Raw genomic sequence first — 20,060 nt, forward strand, 5'->3', positions numbered from 1 at the left:
CCCTGCGCTGCCCCGAGCGCAGTCCGCGCTGCCTTCGGGGCGACCACCGCCCGCAAAGCCCCGGGGGACGCCTGGAATGCCACCAGGGTCTCCAGGTGGGGGGGCGGTCCGGCTGCGACTACAAGCCCCATCAGGCCGCTGAGGAGGAGGAGGAAGGCGGAGGAGGAGTCGCGGCTGTCGGCGGGGCGGTGCGGGAGCGGCTTAGTTCGGCGGCGGCGGGCGCTCGGCGGGACGCGGCGGGCGGGCAGCGGCAGCGGCGGCGTCGGGGCGGCCGCGCCTTCGGGAGCGCGTCCGGCAGCGGCTCCGGGAGCGCCTCCCGCCGCCTCCGCCGGCCGGGCCGGACCGGGGCTGCCATGGGGCGGCCGCTGTGAGCGCGGCGGCGGCGGGGCTGCGCCTCTCGCCCCGGCCGGGGCTCCCCTCCATTGTTCCCGGGAGCGGCGGCACCGCGCCGCCGCCGCCGCCCGCGGGGCTCCGGTGAGTAACGGCCGCCGCTCGGCGCGGGGGGGGGGGCACCGGCACCGCGGGGCGTCGCTTTGTGCTCCGCGGGGCTGGCCCGGGGACTCGGTCGGGGGACGGGGCTTGGTCGCGGCCGAACCCCCCCAGGTGCGCCCCGCGTCCCTGGCGGGGCGGCTCGACGGCGGCACCGGTGCCGGGGGGGCTCCGCCTTGAGGGACCGGGGGGTTTGCGGGCAGCGGGGCGGTCTGGTGTGCGGGGCTCGGGGGCCCCGGGGCCGTTCCCGGGGTGCAGCCGCTCGGCGGGCAGCAGTTTGGGAAGGCGGCGGGTCCGATCCCGTCCATCGGCCGAACCGAGACTGGAACCGCCCCCACCGTCCCGATCCCGAAACCCCTCCCGGCCGCGGGGCAGCCTGGCGGGAATCGGGGGTCGTTTTCCGAGTCTCTGCCTGGCCCCTTATTCCCGAAAAGTACCTGAGCGGGAGCCTTGCGGCTTCCAGAAAAAAAATGGAGAAGGAGCTGGATTTGGTTGTGTTTCAGTTTTGGGATCCCGGGGCGGGCAGCGGGAACGGAGGCGCTGGAATAACGCCGTCCCAGAGCTGGTGCTTCCCTTTGTGTGTCCACGCCGGTGGGGCTCCCGGAGCCGCCGCATCCCCGCGCTGTGCCGGGCTCCGGGAACCGCTCGTCCGCCCACGGCGGAGGTGCCGGGAGTGCGGGGAGGCGACACCTGCGATGGCGGGTGACCGCCGCGCCGGTGCGGTGGCCCTCGGCACCCGGAGGGATCGCTTGCACAGGGGTTTGGTTGTGGTTTTGTGGGTTCTGGGGTCGGGAGGCATGGAGGTGGCCGCTGGCCTCGTGTGAGGACGGAGCAGAGCGTGTCCGCGTTCAGGTGACGCCGAGGAGCTCCGCGGCTGCCTCGCCGTTCCCTGTCTGCCCGGGTTGCCGAGTTCCTGCCCCGTGTCCCGGATCGCGGCGGGCCGGGGCAGCTCCCTGCCCGGCAATGTTTAAACCCGAGCAGTTCAGTGAACCCAGCACGGGCGGGCTCGGAGCTGCCAGCTCCCGGCCGGGGGGAGGCTGGGGCTGTGCGCAGGTGGAGGCGGTGGTTTGTCCGCCGGGGCTCTCCGGGTGCCGACGATGGATGCTGGATGCCAGCACAGGGAGAGCCCCCCCGCGCTGCCCGGGGACGCCGCAGGAGCGTGGGCCCTGCAGCCCCCTGCTCTGGCTAGCAGCCATCTTCCCCACTCAGGAGCACTTCCTCCCTTAATCCCTGTGCTGGCTGGCATGCACTGCTGCCTTTTCCTTGTGTTGCTCCGAGAGGATTAAAATAAATCGCCCCTGCCCCGGCAGGGTGCAGGCACGAGTGGTGCCGGGCTGAAGGCGGCCGGCGGGAGCCTTGTCTGGGCTGTTTTGCCCACGAGGTGCCTGCCCTGGCTGTGTGGGAAGGGTCACTGCCAGAGGTGAGCTGCAGCTCCCTCTTTATTTACCCACCTAAAAACAGAACCTGAGCCAGGAGCCCTATTGTCTCCAGCCCCAGGTGGAGCCCCCCAGGTCCTCGCTGCTGGAAGGGGCCACTTGCAGATGTTCATCCCATCCTGAAAATCCAACTTTCTACCTCTTTGGGGACCTTCTGCTTCTGGGCAGGATGGCAAATGTGTGTCCTTCCCGTCCTGATGGCTTTCCTTGGAGGAGTGCAATGTAGTGAAAACCCCATCCAGCTCCCTCCCAGACTGGGTAATGGTCTCTGTCCCTGCCTGGGATGGCAGGCTGTGATCGTGTCCCAGTGTCCCTGTCCTTGACCAGTCTCCTCCCAAAGCAGTCAGGGAGACCAGCCCAGTATAGATTTTTGGGTACCAATGGTTGTTCTGTAGATCTGAGAATCAAGTCTTGGGGTAGGGAGGGATATCAGAGTGTGTGGATGCTTCTAGAACTGTGATGGTTTTATGGAGATCTGTGGGTGAGGCTGGGTCTTTCCCTGTCCTTCCTGCCCCATGTCCCAGGCTCTCCCACCCCTGGATATCCGCCCACAGCTCGGTGCTGGAGGTGCCCCTGGTAGCCCTAAGTCCTGGCGGCCAGCTGGGAAGGGTTAACATGCTCTTTATGCCGCACAGTTGGATATTTATTTTTCCAAGCATGTGTCTGCTTTAAGCATTACAGTTTTTCCCTACAGTTCCATGTGCAGTTGTGTTTGCTTTTTATTTCAGCAAATACTTGGTTCTTGACCTGAGCCACAGGTTGGGACACAGAGCACTGGGCAAGGGAAAGGCTTCGCTCCTGCTGCCCACGGATTGTGCCTTTGGCGTGTCCTTCTTCCCCAAGGGCAGCTGGAGGGCTGCTTTTGTTGTGCCTCAGAGGAAAAGGAGTCTCTTTTCATGTGCTTTGGAGCTGAGGGGCATCTGTGCCAGGCAGGGTGGTCTGCTGGCAGTCACCACCTCCCCTCCTGAGGGACAGGGACTGTGCCTGCTTGGGCACAGTCCGTCAGCTCAGGCTTCTGATGCTGTGCAGACCCAGGAGCTGAGCTCAGACTCTTTTCCCTGTTGCATTTGGCCTGTCCCTGTTCTTTTCCTGCCTGCTGTGTTACCCACTGGCTGCTGGTGCCAAGGCAGCCGTGGTGAATGCCTCAGGCCATCTCTGCCCCAGCAGGAAGGCAGAGGAAAGGAACCAGAGCCCCCAGCCCCAGCGAGCCCATGGCAGCAGCCAGCCCAATCACATCCAGCACCCAGGGATCAGATCAGGGCTCCCCTGCAGATGTCACAGCATTGCAGGGCTCCGACCCTGGCTGTTCACGCTGCTCCAGCACCAGCTCCTGTGTTTGGCACCTCAGATGCATTCCAGAGATGGACAGGGCAGGAAGGGGCTTCCCCACTCAGAGCCACTCAGCTCAGAACCATGGGGTGCATCTGCTGTGCAAGTGGGAAAGTCCTGTCTGTGCCACGTCCCTGGGACAGCTCAGCCCTGTGACTCAGGGCTGTGGGAGATGCAAGGAGTGAAAGTGCAGCCCTCAGGATCCCTGAGAACAGTGGGGTACAGGTTGCACAAGACTCCTGATGGGCACACTGGTGTGCAAAGGCAGTGTGAGAGCATCTTTCCTGGCACACAGGGACCATGTGCCCCTGGAGGGTGCAGAGATGGGCACAGGGTTGTCCATCACCACTCCGAAATAGCTCCGTGGGTGTAATGGCTGGTTGTAATTGCAGTTCTGGAGGCAGGTCTCCGAGGGGCACTTAGCCCTGGCTCCTCTCTAGCTGCTTCTGTTTTTAGTTGTTTGAATCCACCCCGGAGCAGTAAATTGCAGTGTGCTGGGGCCACGGGGAGTGGGGATGTTGTCCAGCGCCCGGCAGGAGCCAGAGACCCACCCTGCCCGAGCTGCCATCCTCCAGAGCAAATGGTTTCCTGTTGGGATTTATATAAAAGCTGGATAAACACGGAAAAGAGCCATGCTGTTGTTTGCACAGGTAGGAGTGCTCTCCCCACTTCCTTGCCTCCTTCCCGTGTGGACACCAAGGAGTCATGAGGGCAGGTGTCTTGGGGTTCCCCTTAGGGAGGAGGAGGAGGAGGTTTGTGCTGCCTCTCCAGCATCTCTGAGCACTGAGATTCCCTCGGGTGCTGCTGAACCTGTCCAGAAGAGCAGGCAGGGTGCGTCCCAGTCCTGCTGCCCTCCAGCAAAGCCATGGCTGCTGCGCCCTCCCTCACTGCCCTGGGAAGCTGACCATCTCTGTGTGCTCTTCCTGGGTCCTGGCACCCTTCCCTCTGTTCCTCCCTTCCTCCCTCCCTCCCTCCCAGTGACCCTCTCAACCACGGGACAGCTCTGTGCTGCCGAGTGATCCCTACGCCATGGAAATATCCTGCTGTCAAGTCCCTGAATCAGCTGGAAGGCGCCCGCTCCGAGGTGTATCTGGAGAAGGGCTCTGCTGTGTGCGAGCCAGCACTGACTCATTTTTCAGGAACTGGAGGCACTGGGCTCTCCTCCATCCCTCCATCCCTCCCCTCGGCGCGGGGCCGGCTCGGGAGGCCCACGCAGACGCTCCGCATTAGGGCATGTTCCGGGGAGCATGTGCTGTCCATAAACAAAGCCACCGAGAGACAGAAAATAATTTCCAGAAATACCAAAGACTTTCCCCCCACCCTCCACGAAAAGAATTCCGCCTCCCCTTTCCAAACCTTGATAAATCCTGAACATTCAATAACTATTTCCAAGCGCTACCCAGTGCCTGGGAGCGCTGGTGTTGGAGATAACACCAGTGTTTGCTGGGTGCCCTTTTCCCTGCCTGACTCCTTGTGTCAATAGTTTGGGTCCCAAATACTCCTGTGCCAGCCAGAGCAATTGGGCAGGAAGGAGGCAGCTGGAGCCCCCACAACTACACCCCAGCTGGGCTTGCTTTGGGTGCAGAGGCTCTCTGGAGGATCTAAGGGCTGCTCAGCCCATCCCTGGGGAAAAGCCATCGCTCCGGGCACAGGGAGCGCAGGTCTCACACTGGAGCAGGAGAGGCAGAGGCCAGAGCTCCATGCACCGAGTGCGTGGGGAGGATGAGTAGCAGTTTATTACTCACTACGATTATTACTCACTGTTTTTAACAGTGTGTACTTCAGCCTGACGCCTTTCGGCGAAGGGAAGCGCCCGTTCCCGTGGCAGCTCGGGGACGGCACAGCACGCGGCGGCGGGGAGAGCAACCGGGTGAGCTTGGGATGCTCGGCAGGGGCTGAGGGGCCTGGAGGCACAGCTGTACCCCGGGAGGTGCCGTGGGGAAGGGTTTGTGGGACAGTATTGTCCTGTCCACGTTCTGCTTTGTCCCAGAGGCGCCGCTGGCAGCGGCGCCCTGGCCGGGGCTGTGCGGGTTGTGCAATGGCTGGGCAGGATCTCCTTGCAGAGCCCGGCGGGACCATCAGCCATGGCCAGCGTCGGGACCTCATCCCAGGCTGCTGCCGAGGTGCAGATGTGGCGCGGGGGTGGAGCACAGGGGCTCGTTCCCATCCGCCAGGCTCGGAGCAGTTGGCCGGGGGCGGCTGGGTTTGGGCTCCAGCGTCCCCCTGGAACGTGTCTTGGAAGAGCTCCATGCTCCTGGCATGGAGAGAAGGAGGGATGGTCAGAGGGAAGGAGGAATGAGGGCCATGGAGGGCACGCCCCCACGGCACCCTGAAGCAGGATCAGGCTCTGCTGGGCCTCCCAGCTGTGCCAGAACCCAGCTCTGGAGCTGCCCTGCGCGGAGCAGTCCCCTGGAAAGGGATGGGGACCTGAGGGGATGGGTGGGCTGGAGAGCCCAGCGTGAGAGCTGGCAGGGATGAGAGCGAGTTGCAGAGTTGGCCCTGGATGCCGGGGGATTTCTCCCCACACAGCCACTTCAAAAACAGCTGTTGGTGGAAAGAGATCGGCTGCAGCTGGCTGACCCTCTGGCTCCAGGAAGGCCTCTCCAAGGGGGTGGCTGCTGTGTGCCCTATGGATCCTATAGGGAATGGCAGGGGCTGGAGTTCGCAGTGAGAGCTGCTTTGCTGGGGTGGCACAGACAACATGAGATTTCGCTCTGGATAAGGGATTTCCCTCAGTGAAGCCATGGGTCAGCAACACCTGACAAAGTGCAGGAAGAGGAGAGCAGGAATCTCCCTTTCTTTAACTGGCGTTAATGTTTCTCTCACCATTCTGGAAAATCTTGCTGCGTTCGGTTCTGCTTCGCCAGCGGTTTCACTCTTGACACATCAGCGCTTTTACACAGGGAAACATAACCCTGCCAGTCAGTGCCAGCTCGTGTCTGGCTGCTGAGGGGTCTGTGGAGACCTGCCACCACAGTCTGGGGATGTCCCTCCATCCAGGGATGTCCCTTGATCCAGGATGTCCCTCGATCCAGGGATGTCCTGCTGTCTGGGCTGGATGCGGGAGGAACATCACAAGTGCACGCCGTGGTGGATGGTGGGATGTGGGGCAGCTGGCCCTGCCTGACTCTGCTTTCCTCCTTCACAGCTTGTAGGGGCTGCCAGCCCTGCGGAGACCCCCCTGCTCCCGCCCAGGGCCCCCATGGAGTGGCAGTTGCGGAGCCCAGTCGCCGAGCAGTAGCTGCAGCAGTGGGATGTGGACCTGGCGGTGCCTCATCCTTTGGGCTGTGCTGGTCGCAGCCGCGCTCTCCGCTGCCCGGCCGGCCCCCACCCTGCCCGAGCAAGGTAAGAGCACGGCCCGGTGCCCCCAGTCCCTCCTTTGTGTTCCTCGTGGGTCACACAAGCTGCTCTTCCCTGCAGCAGAGGCAGAGGCTGGTGTGTGCTCAGCTGTGGGGCCACCAGCACATCCCCAGTGCCACCTGTGGTGTCACCCAGCTGCCTGGGAGCTGGTGCCTCAGGGGACATGGCACAGTGGTCTGTGTGTGGCTCTAGCAGTGCCTGGGGACATTTTAAACCTGGAGAAAATTGTGGCGGACCCTGATCTGTTGGTGTGGAGGAGGGTACAGAGCCCTGGGGGCTGTGTCCCCTGCTGGGGTCACTCCATGTGACGGCACTGTCACCCCTGTGATGATCTGTAACCTGGGATGTGTGTGAGGCTGTTCCCACCCTGTTGGCCCCATTGGGGTCACTAGTGGGGGTGAAGGTTTGGGTGCAAGGTACTGCTTCAGCTTTTGCCAGCTGGCAGTGCTAGGGATGAGTGCACCCTGCAGAAACCCTCGGGATGCTCCGGTGTTGCTCCCAGCTGGAAATGCCCAAGGCAGGGGCTCAAAGCTGGGGCTGGCTCATGTGATTTGTGCAGTCCAAAAGTCTGGGAGGATGGGGAGTGCACTCCCTGACCAGGACATCCCCTCCCTTGTTATCGCTGCTGTCCCTGGGAGCAGGGCTGGTGGCAGTGGCCAGGGGTGCTCCTGCCTCAGCCTGGCCCAGCTCTGCAGCGTGGGGCACCCCAAGGCTCAGGGATGGGCCAAGTGGGTCGCCTGGCCCTGGGCAGAGCCGGCCCTGGCAGAGAGCCCCGCTCCGGCGCCTCGGAGCCTTGGCCCTCGGCGAGGCAGAGAATAACCAGAGCCGGCAGCGGGGCTTCAACTCGCTCCTTTTGGTTCTAATTACCCAAGAATGTCTGGTCTGTGGGCACTGCTCTGCTTTTTAAGACTCGCTCCCCCTTCCCCCTTCCTCGCAGCAGAACCCTGGGAGGCAGATTGCTGGTGTGGCCGGCATGGGCACGGCGCTGCGAGGTGCCCCGGGGTCCCCTCGGGGCTCGGGGTGGGAGCTGGCAGCTGGCAAGTGGCCCTCTGCAGCTGCACCAGTCCCCCTGGGTGATGCCCTTGGCTGCCAGGGTTGGCACTGGGGCAGCAGGTACCCTGGTGGCAGGTCACACCCTGCGAGGTGACACCCCAGAGCCATGCGGGGTCCCTGGGGAGCTGCAGCTCCAGAGAGGAGCCCGGGCAGAGCTTCACTCACAGGGACCATTGCTGAGATTTTTCCACTGGCGTGCCTGCTCCCCGCATCTGTAAACAATGCGGTTGACAGTGGTAAACATGTTTTTCTCAGGAGATTGCTCTTCCTGGAAGAGGTTTCCTGGCAGTGTTTGGGGTAAGGATGGCTCTGTGCTGCCAGGAGAGCACCACCTGCAGCCCCAGCCCCTGCTGTGGCACTGAGAAAAGCGTTGGGGTGTTCAGGCTGAGGGGAGCTGATTGAGCACAGGTGAATTTTGGGGTGCATGAGGAGCCCTGCAGCTCCTGGCGGGTTTGGGAGCCACGTCAGGCGGTGGCAGTGGAGGAGGAGAGGTTGGAGAGGAGGGAGCTGGTTCCTCGCCAGCCTCATGCCAGGGCTAACAATAACCTCTGGAAACATTTCCCGACACGGTTCTCACCAGGGCGGCCCAATTAGTGCCACAGCAGGAGCCCGGCTGGGGCAGGATCCGTCCCTTGGCTCGGGAGCCGACTGGTGGGAACAAAATGTTCCCAGCAGGATGTGTGGGATGGGAAGAGCCAGCGCTGGGCCAGGACCTGCAGCCAGGGCTGAGCATCTCTCAGGGGCAGGCTCTGACCCAGCCCCAGGGGTTTTGGGGTCCCCAGGCGTGTGGATGGGGTTCAGCCCCATCGTGTCCTAGGGGGGCCAAGGTCTCTGTCCTTCCCCCGTGGCACTCAGGAGCATCCCCCATCGCCCCGCTCGGTCCCTTGGTGCCGGAGGCAGCAGCTTTCCCGGACTTTGTTCTGCATGTTTATGGGGTTTCAGTTTACTCCTGGTTCTGAGGCAGCTAAGCTCCCTTCTCAGGGAGGAGTAATCCCCCGCGGCCGGCCAGCGGCCTGGCCTCACGTGGAGGGGGGTTCAGCTCTGCTCCCCCCCTCCCTGTGCTGTGGGAGGGAGTTTGGGAGCTCTGCTTGTCAGGGGCTCCCTCCCAGTACCAAAAAATCTGGAGCAAATAAAACATTAACAGGCATTTACTGCATTTTATAGTTACCTAAATTTGGAGGTGGTGAAAAAACCCTGGTTAAGGGGAAAAGCCAAGAAATTTCCATGCGCAGCCTCTGTCCCTCCCTCGCACAAAGCCGCTCTTTGTCTCCAGGTTAAATAGAAACCTGCAGAAAATTGCCAAGGTTTTTTCCCCTCTCTCCTTGTCTGCCATTGTCCCGGCTGCTGCTCAGGCATCTCCTCGCAGGGGGCTGCCCTGGCCCCGCAGGGGGTGCCGAGTGGCCGAGCAGATTGTCTTGGGGAGCCGTGCCCTGGGGCAGGGGGGTCCTGCCTTGGTCACACTGCGCCCCAAACTGCCCCAGTGCAGCAGATCCTCCCCAGGGGGGTGTGTTTGCACTCTGAAGCACAGAGGATCGGGCTGCAGCCCCCTCCCCGTGGGGCAGGCCCCGAGGGCTGCCCCATTTCCCATTTCCCAGGGCTGCTGGCTGCCCAGCTGGCCACAGGCTTAACCCCCCCCCCGGCCATCTGCGGGGCCAGCAGGGGCCCTGGCTCCCGGGGCTTTGTTGTCCCCAGCTCGTCCAGGGGGTCTTGCTCTGCGCCCTGCAGGAGCCAGCAGGCAATGTGCTCAGCCCAGGGAACCTGGGGGAACCCACGAGGCTCTGTGGCTTGTCCCCGCTGCTCCCCAGGGCACCGCTGACCCTCTCTCTGTCCCCCTGCCCATTTCCCTGCTGCCCAGCCCCTCCTTGTTCTTGCAGCTCCAGGTGTCTCCCACCCAGTGCCTCGGGGATCCCATTTGGAGTAGTTGACTCCTTGCTGGAGCCCCGCAAGCAGCCCAGGGATTCCCTGCCAAACCTGCAGCCTCCTGCTCTTCTGCTGTTTATGGCAGCAGCCCAGGACTGTTCCCGGAGCTCGGGGGGCCCAGCAGCACCCCCAGACCCCGCTGCTGCAGCTGCCCAGTCCCGGCTGCCAGGGCTGTGCCCTCCAGGGCATCGTGGCTGTGCCCTCCAGGGCATCACGCCCCATCCCCTCCCAGCCTGCCGGGCCGGCATTGTTCCCTCCTCCCGCCTTTCCACTCGGATGCTGTCACTCCGGCCCTTAATTGAGGAGCAAAAAAAAGAAATAAGAGTCTTTGGGAAAAGCAGCCAGAGCCTGGGCTCTGGAGCTCTCCCGGGGGAGCAGGAGGGTCCCCGAGTGTGGAACCCCCGTGTGCAGCAGCCTGGGGCTGTGCAGGAGGGATGTGGGCACAGGAACAGACACTCGGTTCCAGCAGCGAGCCAGGGCCAGGCAGAGCCAGCCCAGAGCTGCGGGTTGGGGTGTTCTCTTGTGCCCCCCGTGTGTGCCATGCCCGGGGGAGCCCATGGAGAGGTGTCTGTGCCCCAAGCCACTGCCTCCAGGGCTCTGAGTGTGGAGGGAGGGGGGGAAAGGGGTTGGTTTATCCTGACAGCTTTGCAAACTCCCAAGGCGCCTGTTAATTAAGTGCTGCTTCATTTGCGGTGCAGGCAGGGCCTGGAGCAGGACATAAATCCCCTCTCCCTGCGGAGGAAGCAGCCGGGGACCAGAGGGTGTGGAGCAGCCCCCAGGCTGGCTCAGACAGGAGGAGCTGGGGGTGCCCTGAGCACTCCAGGAGCCATGTGTGCCTCGTGACGCTCATCTGTTGGCATCTCCCTGCTGCAGCCTTTCCCTGGATCCAGGGATAGCTCTGGAGCAGCCGGGATGCTGCACCTCGGGACATGCCCCCGGCCTGGGGAGGGGGGACACGGCAGCGTGAGGAGCTGTTTAAATCAAAAAGAAGCCAATCCCCACGTCCCGGTGAGCGCTTCCTGTTGGGATTAGTGGGGCTGCCGGGCATGTGTGTGCTTTTTCTTCAGGAAATACCTTCGGAAAGCCCCGCTGGGGTCTCCAGGGCAACCGGCGCCTGCGGCTCCGCGCCCCCCGCCCGCATTGTCCCCGCGCCGCTTTGTTGGCCCCTTTATTGCCATCGCCACCATCGCCATGGCCAGCACGGCCTGTGGCTTTCTCTGCTTGCAGGTTGTGCCCCGGGCTCCCTGCGCTGTGTGCCCAGCCTGGGGGGCACGGCCAGCACCGAGAGAGGGGGCACAGTGAGCGCTCGTGTCTGCAGGGCTGCCCCGTGTCCCTGTCCCCAGGGGAGCTGGTGACAGTTCTGTGCACTTGGTGACATTCTCCATCTGGCTGGGCTCGGCTCCGCTCCTGGTTCCATTTCAAAGCTGGAATAAAGTAATAAACCCCCAGCAGCTGCCCCCAGCACGGCACCACGCAGCTTCTGGGGGTGCTCCCGTGGGCTGGAGCTGCCCCTTGCCTCACTGGGGACCTTGGGGCTCCTCCTGTCCCCTGGGATGGACAAGGGCGGTGGGACTGGTGGTGTTCCTGTCACCCTGTTTGCTGAAAGGGGCTGTGAGCAGCCCCACAGCTCCCAGCTGAGGTGAGAACTCCCTCTGAGCGACCTTTGTGCAGTGCTGGGAGCACCCAGAGCCTCGGGGATGAGAGCCAAGTGTTGGCCTGGCTGATGAACCTCTGAAGAGGTGGCCCCTGTGGGCCTGGCATGGGCAGCTCTGCCATGGGGCTGTGCCCTGTGCTGTGGTTTAAGGTACAGGGAAGCAGAGGGGGATGTGAGACAGGGATGTATCAGGCTGGTGAGACCAGCAATCATTAACCAAAGTGAGGCCACAGCAGTGCCAGGGCTCACACCAGCAGCTCTCAGTGCCATCTGTGCCATCACGCCAGCAGCCACAGTGTTCTCTGCCTGCCAGGGCCACAGTGCTGCTCAATCCCACCGAGAGAGAGGCTGAGCAAACCTGGCCATGCTCATTAGCCTGTGGATTCCTTCTGGGACCATTCCCACCGGCTGCATTTTCCACCTCATCCCAAGTGGATGTGCCATAGGTGAGCAAGGGCACACCCCACCGTGCCCTCTGCCTCCCCTCTCGTGCCATGGGTAACCAAGGGCCCGTGACCACCATGGCCCTCTCGTGGCATGGGTGACCACTGTGCCCTCCCCTCCCCTCTCACAGAATCACAGAATCACAGAATTTCTAGGTTGGAAGAGACCTTTAAGATCATCGAGTCCTACCCATGTTCTAACACCAAGTACCACACCCAGTCTTTTTTTAAACACATCGAGGGATGGTGACTCCACCACCTCCCTGGGCAGATGATTCCAGTATTTGACCAATCTTTCTGTGAAAAACTTCCTCCTTAATTCTAGCCTGTATCTCCCTTGGTGCAGCTTGAGACTGTGTGCTCTGCCCCCAGTTTCCCTGCAGGGCTGTTCTGTTCCACAGGGAAGCTGCTGATGCCTGGGGAGGGGCAGATAAGAGCAGATATGGCTGCAGCACTGGGCTCGTGCTGGTTTGGGGTTTTCATGGCTGTTTGTTGCCCCCTGGCCTTGCTCTGTGTGAGGAGGGAGTGGGGATGGAGAGGAGGATGTGGTGTTAGCCAGCCCCAAGGGTTCAGGGGGACAGGACAGGATGGGATGTCACTGCTGCTTTGTCAGCCTTTGGAGGTGCCTGTGGCTGATCACTCAAAACACAAATCAGCTGTGAGAAGCACCTGTCCTGTGGGAGAAAATCAGGGGAAAACAGGATTGCAAAGCAAGACCCTTCCCCAGCACCAAAGGGGCTCCCATTGGTCTTCTCCTTCCTCGTGAAAATGTTTTGTAACCTCTCACGGATGAACTGGAGTTGGTATTACAACAACTGAGCAAAGGGAATCCACCCCATCCCACTGTTTTCCTTCAAGTGCTGAGCAAAAGGAAGAGGAGAAACTCTGGAGCTGCTCATGAATGTTTTTCCCATGGAGCTTCTCATCAGTCCAAGGCAGAAGTGGCCAGAAAGTGAAGTGCAGGTCACAGTGCCGTGAATCAGAGTTCTGGAGAGCCCAAGTTTCATTTTTGGCTGTACAGAGTGACTGTTGGGAGCAGGGAGGAGCGATGCCTTGCTGCTGGTCCTGCCTGCACGCCCTGGCTCCTCTCTGGAGGAGAGGAGACCACAGCAGAGACCCTTGCCACTCTACAGCACTGGCCCAGGGTGAGCTGCTCTGTGCTGTTCAGGGCACATGGGCAGAGCAGGGAGCAGAGGTTGTTCATTTCTGGTTCATTGGGCACTCAGAAATCCTGGGGGGCTCAGCCCTCGAGCTACAGATCAGCTGAAGCTTGAACATCTCCTGGCTGGTTCTGCTGCGTGTGTTGGGATTTTCCAGCCCCTGAGAGAAGCATCTGCAGCAGTGCCCTGTGTCCCTTCATGCTGCTCCCACAGCATCCCAATGACATCCAGCTGGCCAAGAACAACCAGACACACATTACTGAGGAGGAGGCAGAGGTCAAGGGGTGCCTGAAGAGCTGGGCTCTGGAGCTGTGCCCAGCAACCTGTAGAGCTCAGTCTAGGATGATGATCACACTGCATCCACCCACATCATCACAGGGAGCCTCTGCAGAGCTGTAGCAGCCTGGACCCTTCCGTGGGCTCTGGAATTTGAAGAGGTGATTTGAAAGCCAGCATCTTCCCCAAGCCTGGGGCCAGGAGAGCTGCTCATGCACAGGAGAGCTGCTCATGCACCGCCCACCACGGAGGGCAGGACTTGAGGACCAGAGCCTTGGACATTTCAGGGCTGGGAGAGATGAGATGATGTCACAGCAGGATGGAGAGAAAGGATCTTTGTGCTGCTCACACAAGTGTCACCCTGGGGAGCTCAGCTCCCCTGCCTGGATGCTGCAGATGGGAACACGTGGCCGGCACCTGTCTGGCCAGAGCCCCCTGGGCTGACCTGTCCCCCTCGCTCCCTGCCTGCTGTCCTGCCCTTTCATCCCTGCAGTGCCCTGCTCTAACCAGGCTGGGGCTCCTGGTGGCATGGGGACCCTGGCCTGCTTTGCTGGCTGCCCGCTTGTGATGGTAGGGATGCCAAGACCCCTGCGAGGTGGCAGAGCCGTGCAGGGATTTGGGATGCTTCTGGGTAAGGCTGGATCCTGCCATACAGCAGCACTGAGGTGTCACTGTTGCCTGTTTCTCCCCTGTTGGGAATCCCCTGCCCTGTCAGGCTCCATAAGAGCTGGGAAGGGTGAGGGCTTTGGAGATGCCCGGGCACCCAGCAGGTCCTGCTGCAGAGGGAAGCACTTGGTGCTGCTTGGGGAGCTCGCAGCCTCTGCCTCTGCTCTGCTCTGCTGCTGCCACAGGCTCCATCCCCTGAATGCTGGGGTCCCCAGTGCCCCAGAGGGAATATCCCAGCAGTGGGAATGTCCCAGCAGTGGGAGCATCCCAGCAGTGGGAGCATCCCAGCAGTGGGAATGTCCCAGCAGTTGGAATGTCCCAGCAGTGGGAATATCCCAGCAGTGGGAATATCCCAGCAGTGGGAATGTCCCAGCAGTGGGAGCATCCCAGCAGTGGGAGCATCCCAGCAGTGGGAATGTCCCAGCAGTGGGAGCATCCCAGCAGTGCATGTTGCCTCATTAACCAGGCCGCAGCAGCAGCAGCAGCAGCATGGTTTTTCTTTGGTCTCTATTCCTTTTCTCCTTTTTTTTTCTCTTCCTCTCTCCCCTAACTCCTCCAGCTCTGCCCAAAGCAAAAATCGAAGTGGAGTCGTACTCAGCCCACCCCGGTGAGCTGCTCCAGCTGCGCTGCCGGCTGCGGGATGACGTCCAGAGCATCAACTGGGTGCGGGATGGCATCCAGCTGGCCGAGAACAACCGGACACGCATCACCGGGGAGGAGGTAGAGGTCAGGGATGTGGTGCCCGAGGACTCAGGGCTCTACGCCTGCATGACCAACAGCCCCTCGGGGAGCGAGACCACCTACTTCTCCGTGAACGTCTCAGGTTCGTAGCAGCCCCGGCTGTGCAGGGACGGGGCAGCCGCGGGGCCAGGCTGTGAAGCGAGGAGCAGGCTGCCTCTGCACACTTCTGCACACCTCTGCACACCCCTGCACACCTCTGCACACCCCTGCACACCTCTGCACACCTCTGCACACATGCTGGTCACACGCAGTGAGTTCAGGGCCAGCCTGCACCCTGCGGGTGCCCAGGAGAGTTTCCAGTGTGGTGCTGCGGCTTCGTGGCCACTGCAGCCAGAAATCATCTCACGTTTATCTGAGGGGGCAGGGGCTGCAGGGCCGCCCCAGAAGGGCCATGTGCTGGGTGGGAGCTGTGCCCTGCCGTGGTGTTGATGGAGTGTGAGGCTGGAGAGGGAGGAATGCTCGAGGTGGGTACGTGTCTGTGCTCGCGGGTCTTGGCTGCCGCCCCCGGGGTGCTGGTGGCACCGGACATGGGATGAGGAGCTCTGAAATCACCTCTGACAGCAAATCTCTTCACATTGCCTGCAGGCACTGGGATGGTGGGCTCTGCCAGCCCTGGCTCTGCTGGGGATTGTGTGGGATTTCTGTGGGATCCCCGCGCCCCTGCCGGGCATCAGCACCGCCCTGCCCTCCCACCTCACCGGGCACAGCCCCCACCACCCACCCACTGGGCTCTGCCAGCCACAAAGGTCCCCTCACACACAGGCACTCAGCAGGGCTGTTGCTTCTCTTGCAGACGCTCTCCCCTCTGCAGAGGATGATGATGATGAAGATGATTCCTCGTCGGAGGAGAAGGAGGCGGATAACACCAAGCCGAACCGTACGTGCGAGCTGGGTTTACCCATGGCACTGCCCTGTGGCCAGGCAGGGCGAGGCTGGGCACGTATGAGCATCACCCAGGGATGGGGCTGGCAGCCCAGGGCACGTGGCAGTGTCGAGGGCACAGTGGGGAGAGCAGGGCTGGAGCAGCTGGGTCAGAGCAAAGGGCTGTGCCAGCACAGCTGCACTGGGGTCACTGCTGGTACAGCTGAGCATCCACCCCACAGGGCTGCCGTGTCTCTGGGTAATGCCCCGTGTCCCAGAGCTCCCCTCTCTGCTTTAGTTGGCCTTGGCTGCTGGCATCTCCCCTGGCTCCTGTCTTAGCCCTGCTCTGGGCATCCTTGGGTCCCCCCAGGAGCAGGAGGCTGCTGGGTTTGGCCATGCTGAGCCCTCCCTCTGCTCCCCAGAGGCCATTGCTCCCTACTGGACCTATCCTGAGAAGATGGAGAAGAAGCTCCACGCTGTCCCCGCTGCCAAAACAGTGAAATTCAAATGTCCATCGAGCGGGACCCCCAACCCCACCCTGCGCTGGCTGAAGAACGGCAAAGAGTTCAAACCTGACCACCGCATCGGGGGGTACAAGGTACGGCTGGGGCAGGGGGAGCAGCCCCCAGCTCGGGGCACGGCAGGGCTGGGGGCTCCTGGGGAGGGGCAGCACCGGGACGGGGCTGGAGAGGCACCGAGCCCCCACCCACGCCCCCCCAGCAGGGCAGATGGGCCCCTCTGACATTGCTGCTTGGGAGGGGCCCTGCAGCAGGGACCTGCTTCTGGGTCATGTTTGTACCAGCTCAGCCCTGGGGGAGGGGGCTCGGGCTGAGGAGCCAGCCTGGCGCGGCCACCTCTGCCTAATCCCCCTGCCGAGGACAGGGGTCTGGGCAAGGAGAGGGGCTGGGCATGCCCTGGGCTGGAGGAGCCCCTCCACACCTGGCAGTGCTTGGTGGGGGTGCTCCAGGCCGTTTTTGGGGCCCAGATTGGCTCCCTCCTTCCCCAGCACCCACAGCAGAGCCAGGCTGCAGATGGCACTTGGGTGGGATGGCAGTTTGGCTCTCCCCTTCTCACAGCTCCAGACCAGCATCCCCAAGTCCCTTTTCTCCCCAGGGGAGGGGATGACCAGTCAGAAGGCAGCACTGTCCCCTTTTGCCATCTCTCTGTGTGTCTCCCAGGCTGGGAGCCCTGCACCAGCCCAGCCAGGGGGCTGTGGGGCCACCATCACCACTGGGTCACATGCCACGTGTCACAAGCGGCTCCAGACGTGCCCTGCATGCCAGGGCTCCTGCCAGGAATGTGGCCACGTCACAGCTGCCAGCTCTGTGCAGTGTGTCCTGGAGGGACACAGCTCACCCAGGACACGGGCTCGTGGCTGGGGAGGAGAGGGGCTGCTGGCAGCACTGTGGCTGCCAGCTGGTGACAGACAGCACGGTGTCCCAGCTAGCCAGCAGGGCTGAAATGCAGGGCTGTGGAAATATCCAGTTTCCAGCTGGGCTCAAGGAGGGTTTGCCATGAGGAGCCACAGGGGAGCTGGCAGTGACAGGGCTGGCTTTTGGAGAGCCTCCTGGTGCCCCATGGCCAGAGGGACCTGGGCAGCGGGTGCTCTTGCCAGCAGAGGCACTGAGACTCTCCCAGAGGAGATGCACAGGGTCAGCAGCACCCACAGAGCGCCCTGGCTGCAGGACACCAGGCTGCAGCTGCCCACTGCCCAGCTCAGGGCCCACTGGCCGTGGGGAGCAGCAGGGTCTGACCCCCAGGGCCAGCTGGGGAGGCAGGAGGAACAATGCTGCTCTGTTCCCTGCACACACAGGGGCCACCAGCGAGGGTGTCCCCACACCAGGCAAGCTCATTGACAACATCTGCTCAGCACAGCTGGCTCCGTGGGCCCTGTCCCTCCTGGGACAGCTGGGAGCAATTACAGCCCCTCTGTAGGGAAGGAGAAAGGTGACCTCAAAGGGAGATTTATGTCCTGCCCGTGCCAGGGGTTGAACCAGCTCTGACAGGAGCAGGGCCTGGGTCTCTGCATGCTGCATGTAACTGTCTCTGTCCCCCCCTGCCCCCAGGTCCGCCAGGCAACCTGGAGCATCATCATGGACTCGGTGGTGCCATCTGATAAGGGCAACTACACCTGCATCGTGGAGAACAAGTATGGCAGCATCAACCACACCTACCAGCTGGATGTCGTGGGTGAGTGCAGGGGCTGGGGGCTCCCCCCACACCCCTCAGCCTCCCCAAGCAGCAGTGGGTGCTGCAGCCTGTAGGGATGGGTGGGTTGGGCTCCCAGGGAAGGGGCTAGCCCACCATCCCTGAGGCCATCTCCCATCCCCATGGCCTCCTGCCCCAGTCTGGGCAGCCAGAGGTTCACCCCACCCTGTTCTGGGGGTTTTTAATTGTGGTGAAAATAATTTCATAGACCGGACAGAAACTTCTTCTAATCGCCTTATTAGCCATAATTCCCAGCTGGGAAGGCTGGTCTGAGCAGTTCCACATGTGGAGCTGCTCTAAATGCCAGTAAATGAACCATTAAAAATGTGATTTAATTTGATTACACTGAGCAAACTGAAGGGAACAGTCAGCGAGGTGAACAAAGGGGTTTGTTAATGCTGACTCACCACAGTGGCAGCCACTTTGTCAACGGCCAGGGCCCTCCATAGGTTTGTTTGACCTCTGACCCTGCCCCATAGGTGCCAGTGTCCCTGTCCCCCATCCTGGATGCTGTCACCCCATGCTGACCACCTCAGACAGGGGTCCTGGAGGGCTGCAGGGTGCCCCCAGGATGGGCAGCAGGCACCCCGGACCCCGTTGTAAGGTGCCCACCTCAGCCAGGGGTCCTGGGCATGGAGGGCTGCAGGGTGCCCCCAGGATGGGCAGCAGGCACCCCAGCCAGGGGTCCTGGAGGGCTGCAGGGTGCCCCCAGGATGGGCAGCAGGCACCCCAGACCCCGTTGTAAGGTGCCCACCTCATCCAGGGGTCCTGGAGGGCTGCAGGGTGCCCCCAGGATGGGCAGCAGGCGCCCCAGACCCCGTTGTAAGGTGCCCCATCTCCTGGTCCCGCAGAGCGCTCCCCACACCGGCCCATCCTGCAGGCAGGGCTGCCTGCCAACAAGACAGTGGCCCTGGGCAGCAATGTGGAGTTTGTCTGCAAGGTCTACAGCGACCCTCAGCCCCACATCCAGTGGCTGAAGCACATCGAGGTGAACGGCAGCAAGATCGGCCCCGACAACCTGCCCTACGTGCAGATCCTGAAGGTACAGCCACACACTGGGTGGTGCCAGCTTTCCTGGGGCAGGAGCAGGGCACTGGCAGCCACCAGAGTCACCTGGGGCTGGCAACCACCGGGCCTGGGGGCACCTGGAGCCCAGAGCCATCACCAGCCTGCTGGGCAGGGAGCAGGGAGGGCTGTGTGTGCCAGCTGTGGGCTGGCTCTGTGGTGGCTTTGGAGCCCTAAGGGCACATAGGACAGGCTGGGTGGGCTGTCCCCGTGCCTTTGGAGCCCTAAGGGCACACAGGACAGGCTGGGTGGGCTGTCCCCATGCCTTTGGAGCCCTAAGGGCACACAGCACCGGCTGGGTGGGCTGGCCCGGGCAGCAAGCACAGCTCTGGAGCTGGGAGATGAGCCCTGGATGGTCCCAGGGAGAGCAGCTCCCTCTGCACCGCAGCTGTGCCACTCAGTGGGCATGCTGGCAGGAGGTCAGACTGGGTGGCCTTTAAGGATCCCTTCCAACCCATTCTGTGATTCCATGGCAGCTGTGCTCCTGACCGGGGGGGAGCAGGGTTACACCCCCATCCCCGCCTGCTCCTCCCTCCTGTGACCCCCTGCGTGCAGCCCCATGCCCCACACCCCCTGTGGGGGCTGGCAGAGCCCCCAGAGTGCTGCAGCTCCTGGGCACATCCGTGTGACTGCGTGTTGTTGGTCTGTTCCAGCACTCGGGGATTAATAGCTCTGATGCGGAGGTGCTGACCCTGTATAATGTGACAGAGGCCGAGAGCGGGGAGTATGTTTGTAAGGTTTCCAATTATATTGGAGAGGCCAACCAGTCTGCGTGGCTCACAGTCACCAGGCCCCTGGCCACAGGTAACCCCAAGAATGCCTGGCGGTGGAAGACAAAACTCTGGGCTCTCCTGTTTCTGCTGTTTCTGGTGCAACAACCATGGAAAAATACCCGGCGGGGCTGGCTGTGCTCCGTGTGTGTGTCCCAGTGTCTCTGCTGTGTGCTGCTGTCTGTGTCCCTCTGTCTGTCTTGTGTGCTGCCCTCCCCATCATGCAGACACCAGAGCTGCCAGGTGCCTGCTGGGTGTGGCACCAGTGAGGTCTCTGGGGGTGCTGCCATCAGGCCAGTCCAGGCACCCCAGACTGGCAGAGTGCTGCATCCCCAGACTGACAGAGTGCTGCATCCCCTGTCTGTGCTGCATCCCCAGACTGGCAGAGTGCTGCATCCCCTGTCCCTGTCTGTGCTGCATCCCCAGACTGGCAGAGTGCTGCATCCCCTGTCTGTGCTGACCCAGACTGGCAGAGTGCTGCATCCCCAAACTGACAGAGTGCTGCATCCCCTGTCTGTGCAGCCCCAGACTGGCAGAGCGCTGCATCCCCTGTCTGTGCTGCCCTCCTGCCACCATCCTCTCGTCTCTGCCCTGTCTCTGTGCTCCCATCCCTGTGCTGGTGCCTCCCC

The 20,060-nt window shown here is 62.3% G+C and overlaps 1 protein-coding gene across 6 annotated transcripts in view; it reads left to right on the forward strand.

Annotated features, from left to right (window-relative positions):
• The first annotated feature begins 229 nt into the window (after positions 1 to 229).
• FGFR1 (fibroblast growth factor receptor 1) overlaps positions 230 to 20,060 on the forward strand; it is a 28,301-nt gene continuing 8,470 nt past the window's right edge. For 4 of the 6 annotated variants that reach the window (XR_014616749.1, XR_014616750.1, XM_084221758.1 and 1 more), the window contains exons 1-7: positions 230 to 474; positions 6,403 to 6,599; positions 14,346 to 14,609; positions 15,321 to 15,404; positions 15,811 to 15,986; positions 17,455 to 17,578; positions 18,448 to 18,638. Coding sequence is in view for 4 of the 6 variants with exons in the window: in XM_084221758.1 (XP_084077884.1) it covers positions 6,509 to 6,599; positions 14,346 to 14,609; positions 15,321 to 15,404; positions 15,811 to 15,986; positions 17,455 to 17,578; positions 18,448 to 18,638 (930 nt within the window). In the remaining 2 variants the exon portion in view is untranslated. The remainder of the gene's footprint in view (positions 475 to 6,402; positions 6,600 to 14,345; positions 14,610 to 15,320; positions 15,405 to 15,810; positions 15,987 to 17,454; positions 17,579 to 18,447; positions 18,639 to 20,060) is intronic. The other 2 variants (XM_084221760.1, XM_084221761.1) reach the window with 1 other exon arrangement.

The sequence above is a fragment of the Fringilla coelebs genome, assembly GCF_963513975.1.
Source record: "Fringilla coelebs genome assembly, chromosome: 26".
Lineage (NCBI taxonomy): Eukaryota > Metazoa > Chordata > Aves > Passeriformes > Fringillidae > Fringilla > Fringilla coelebs.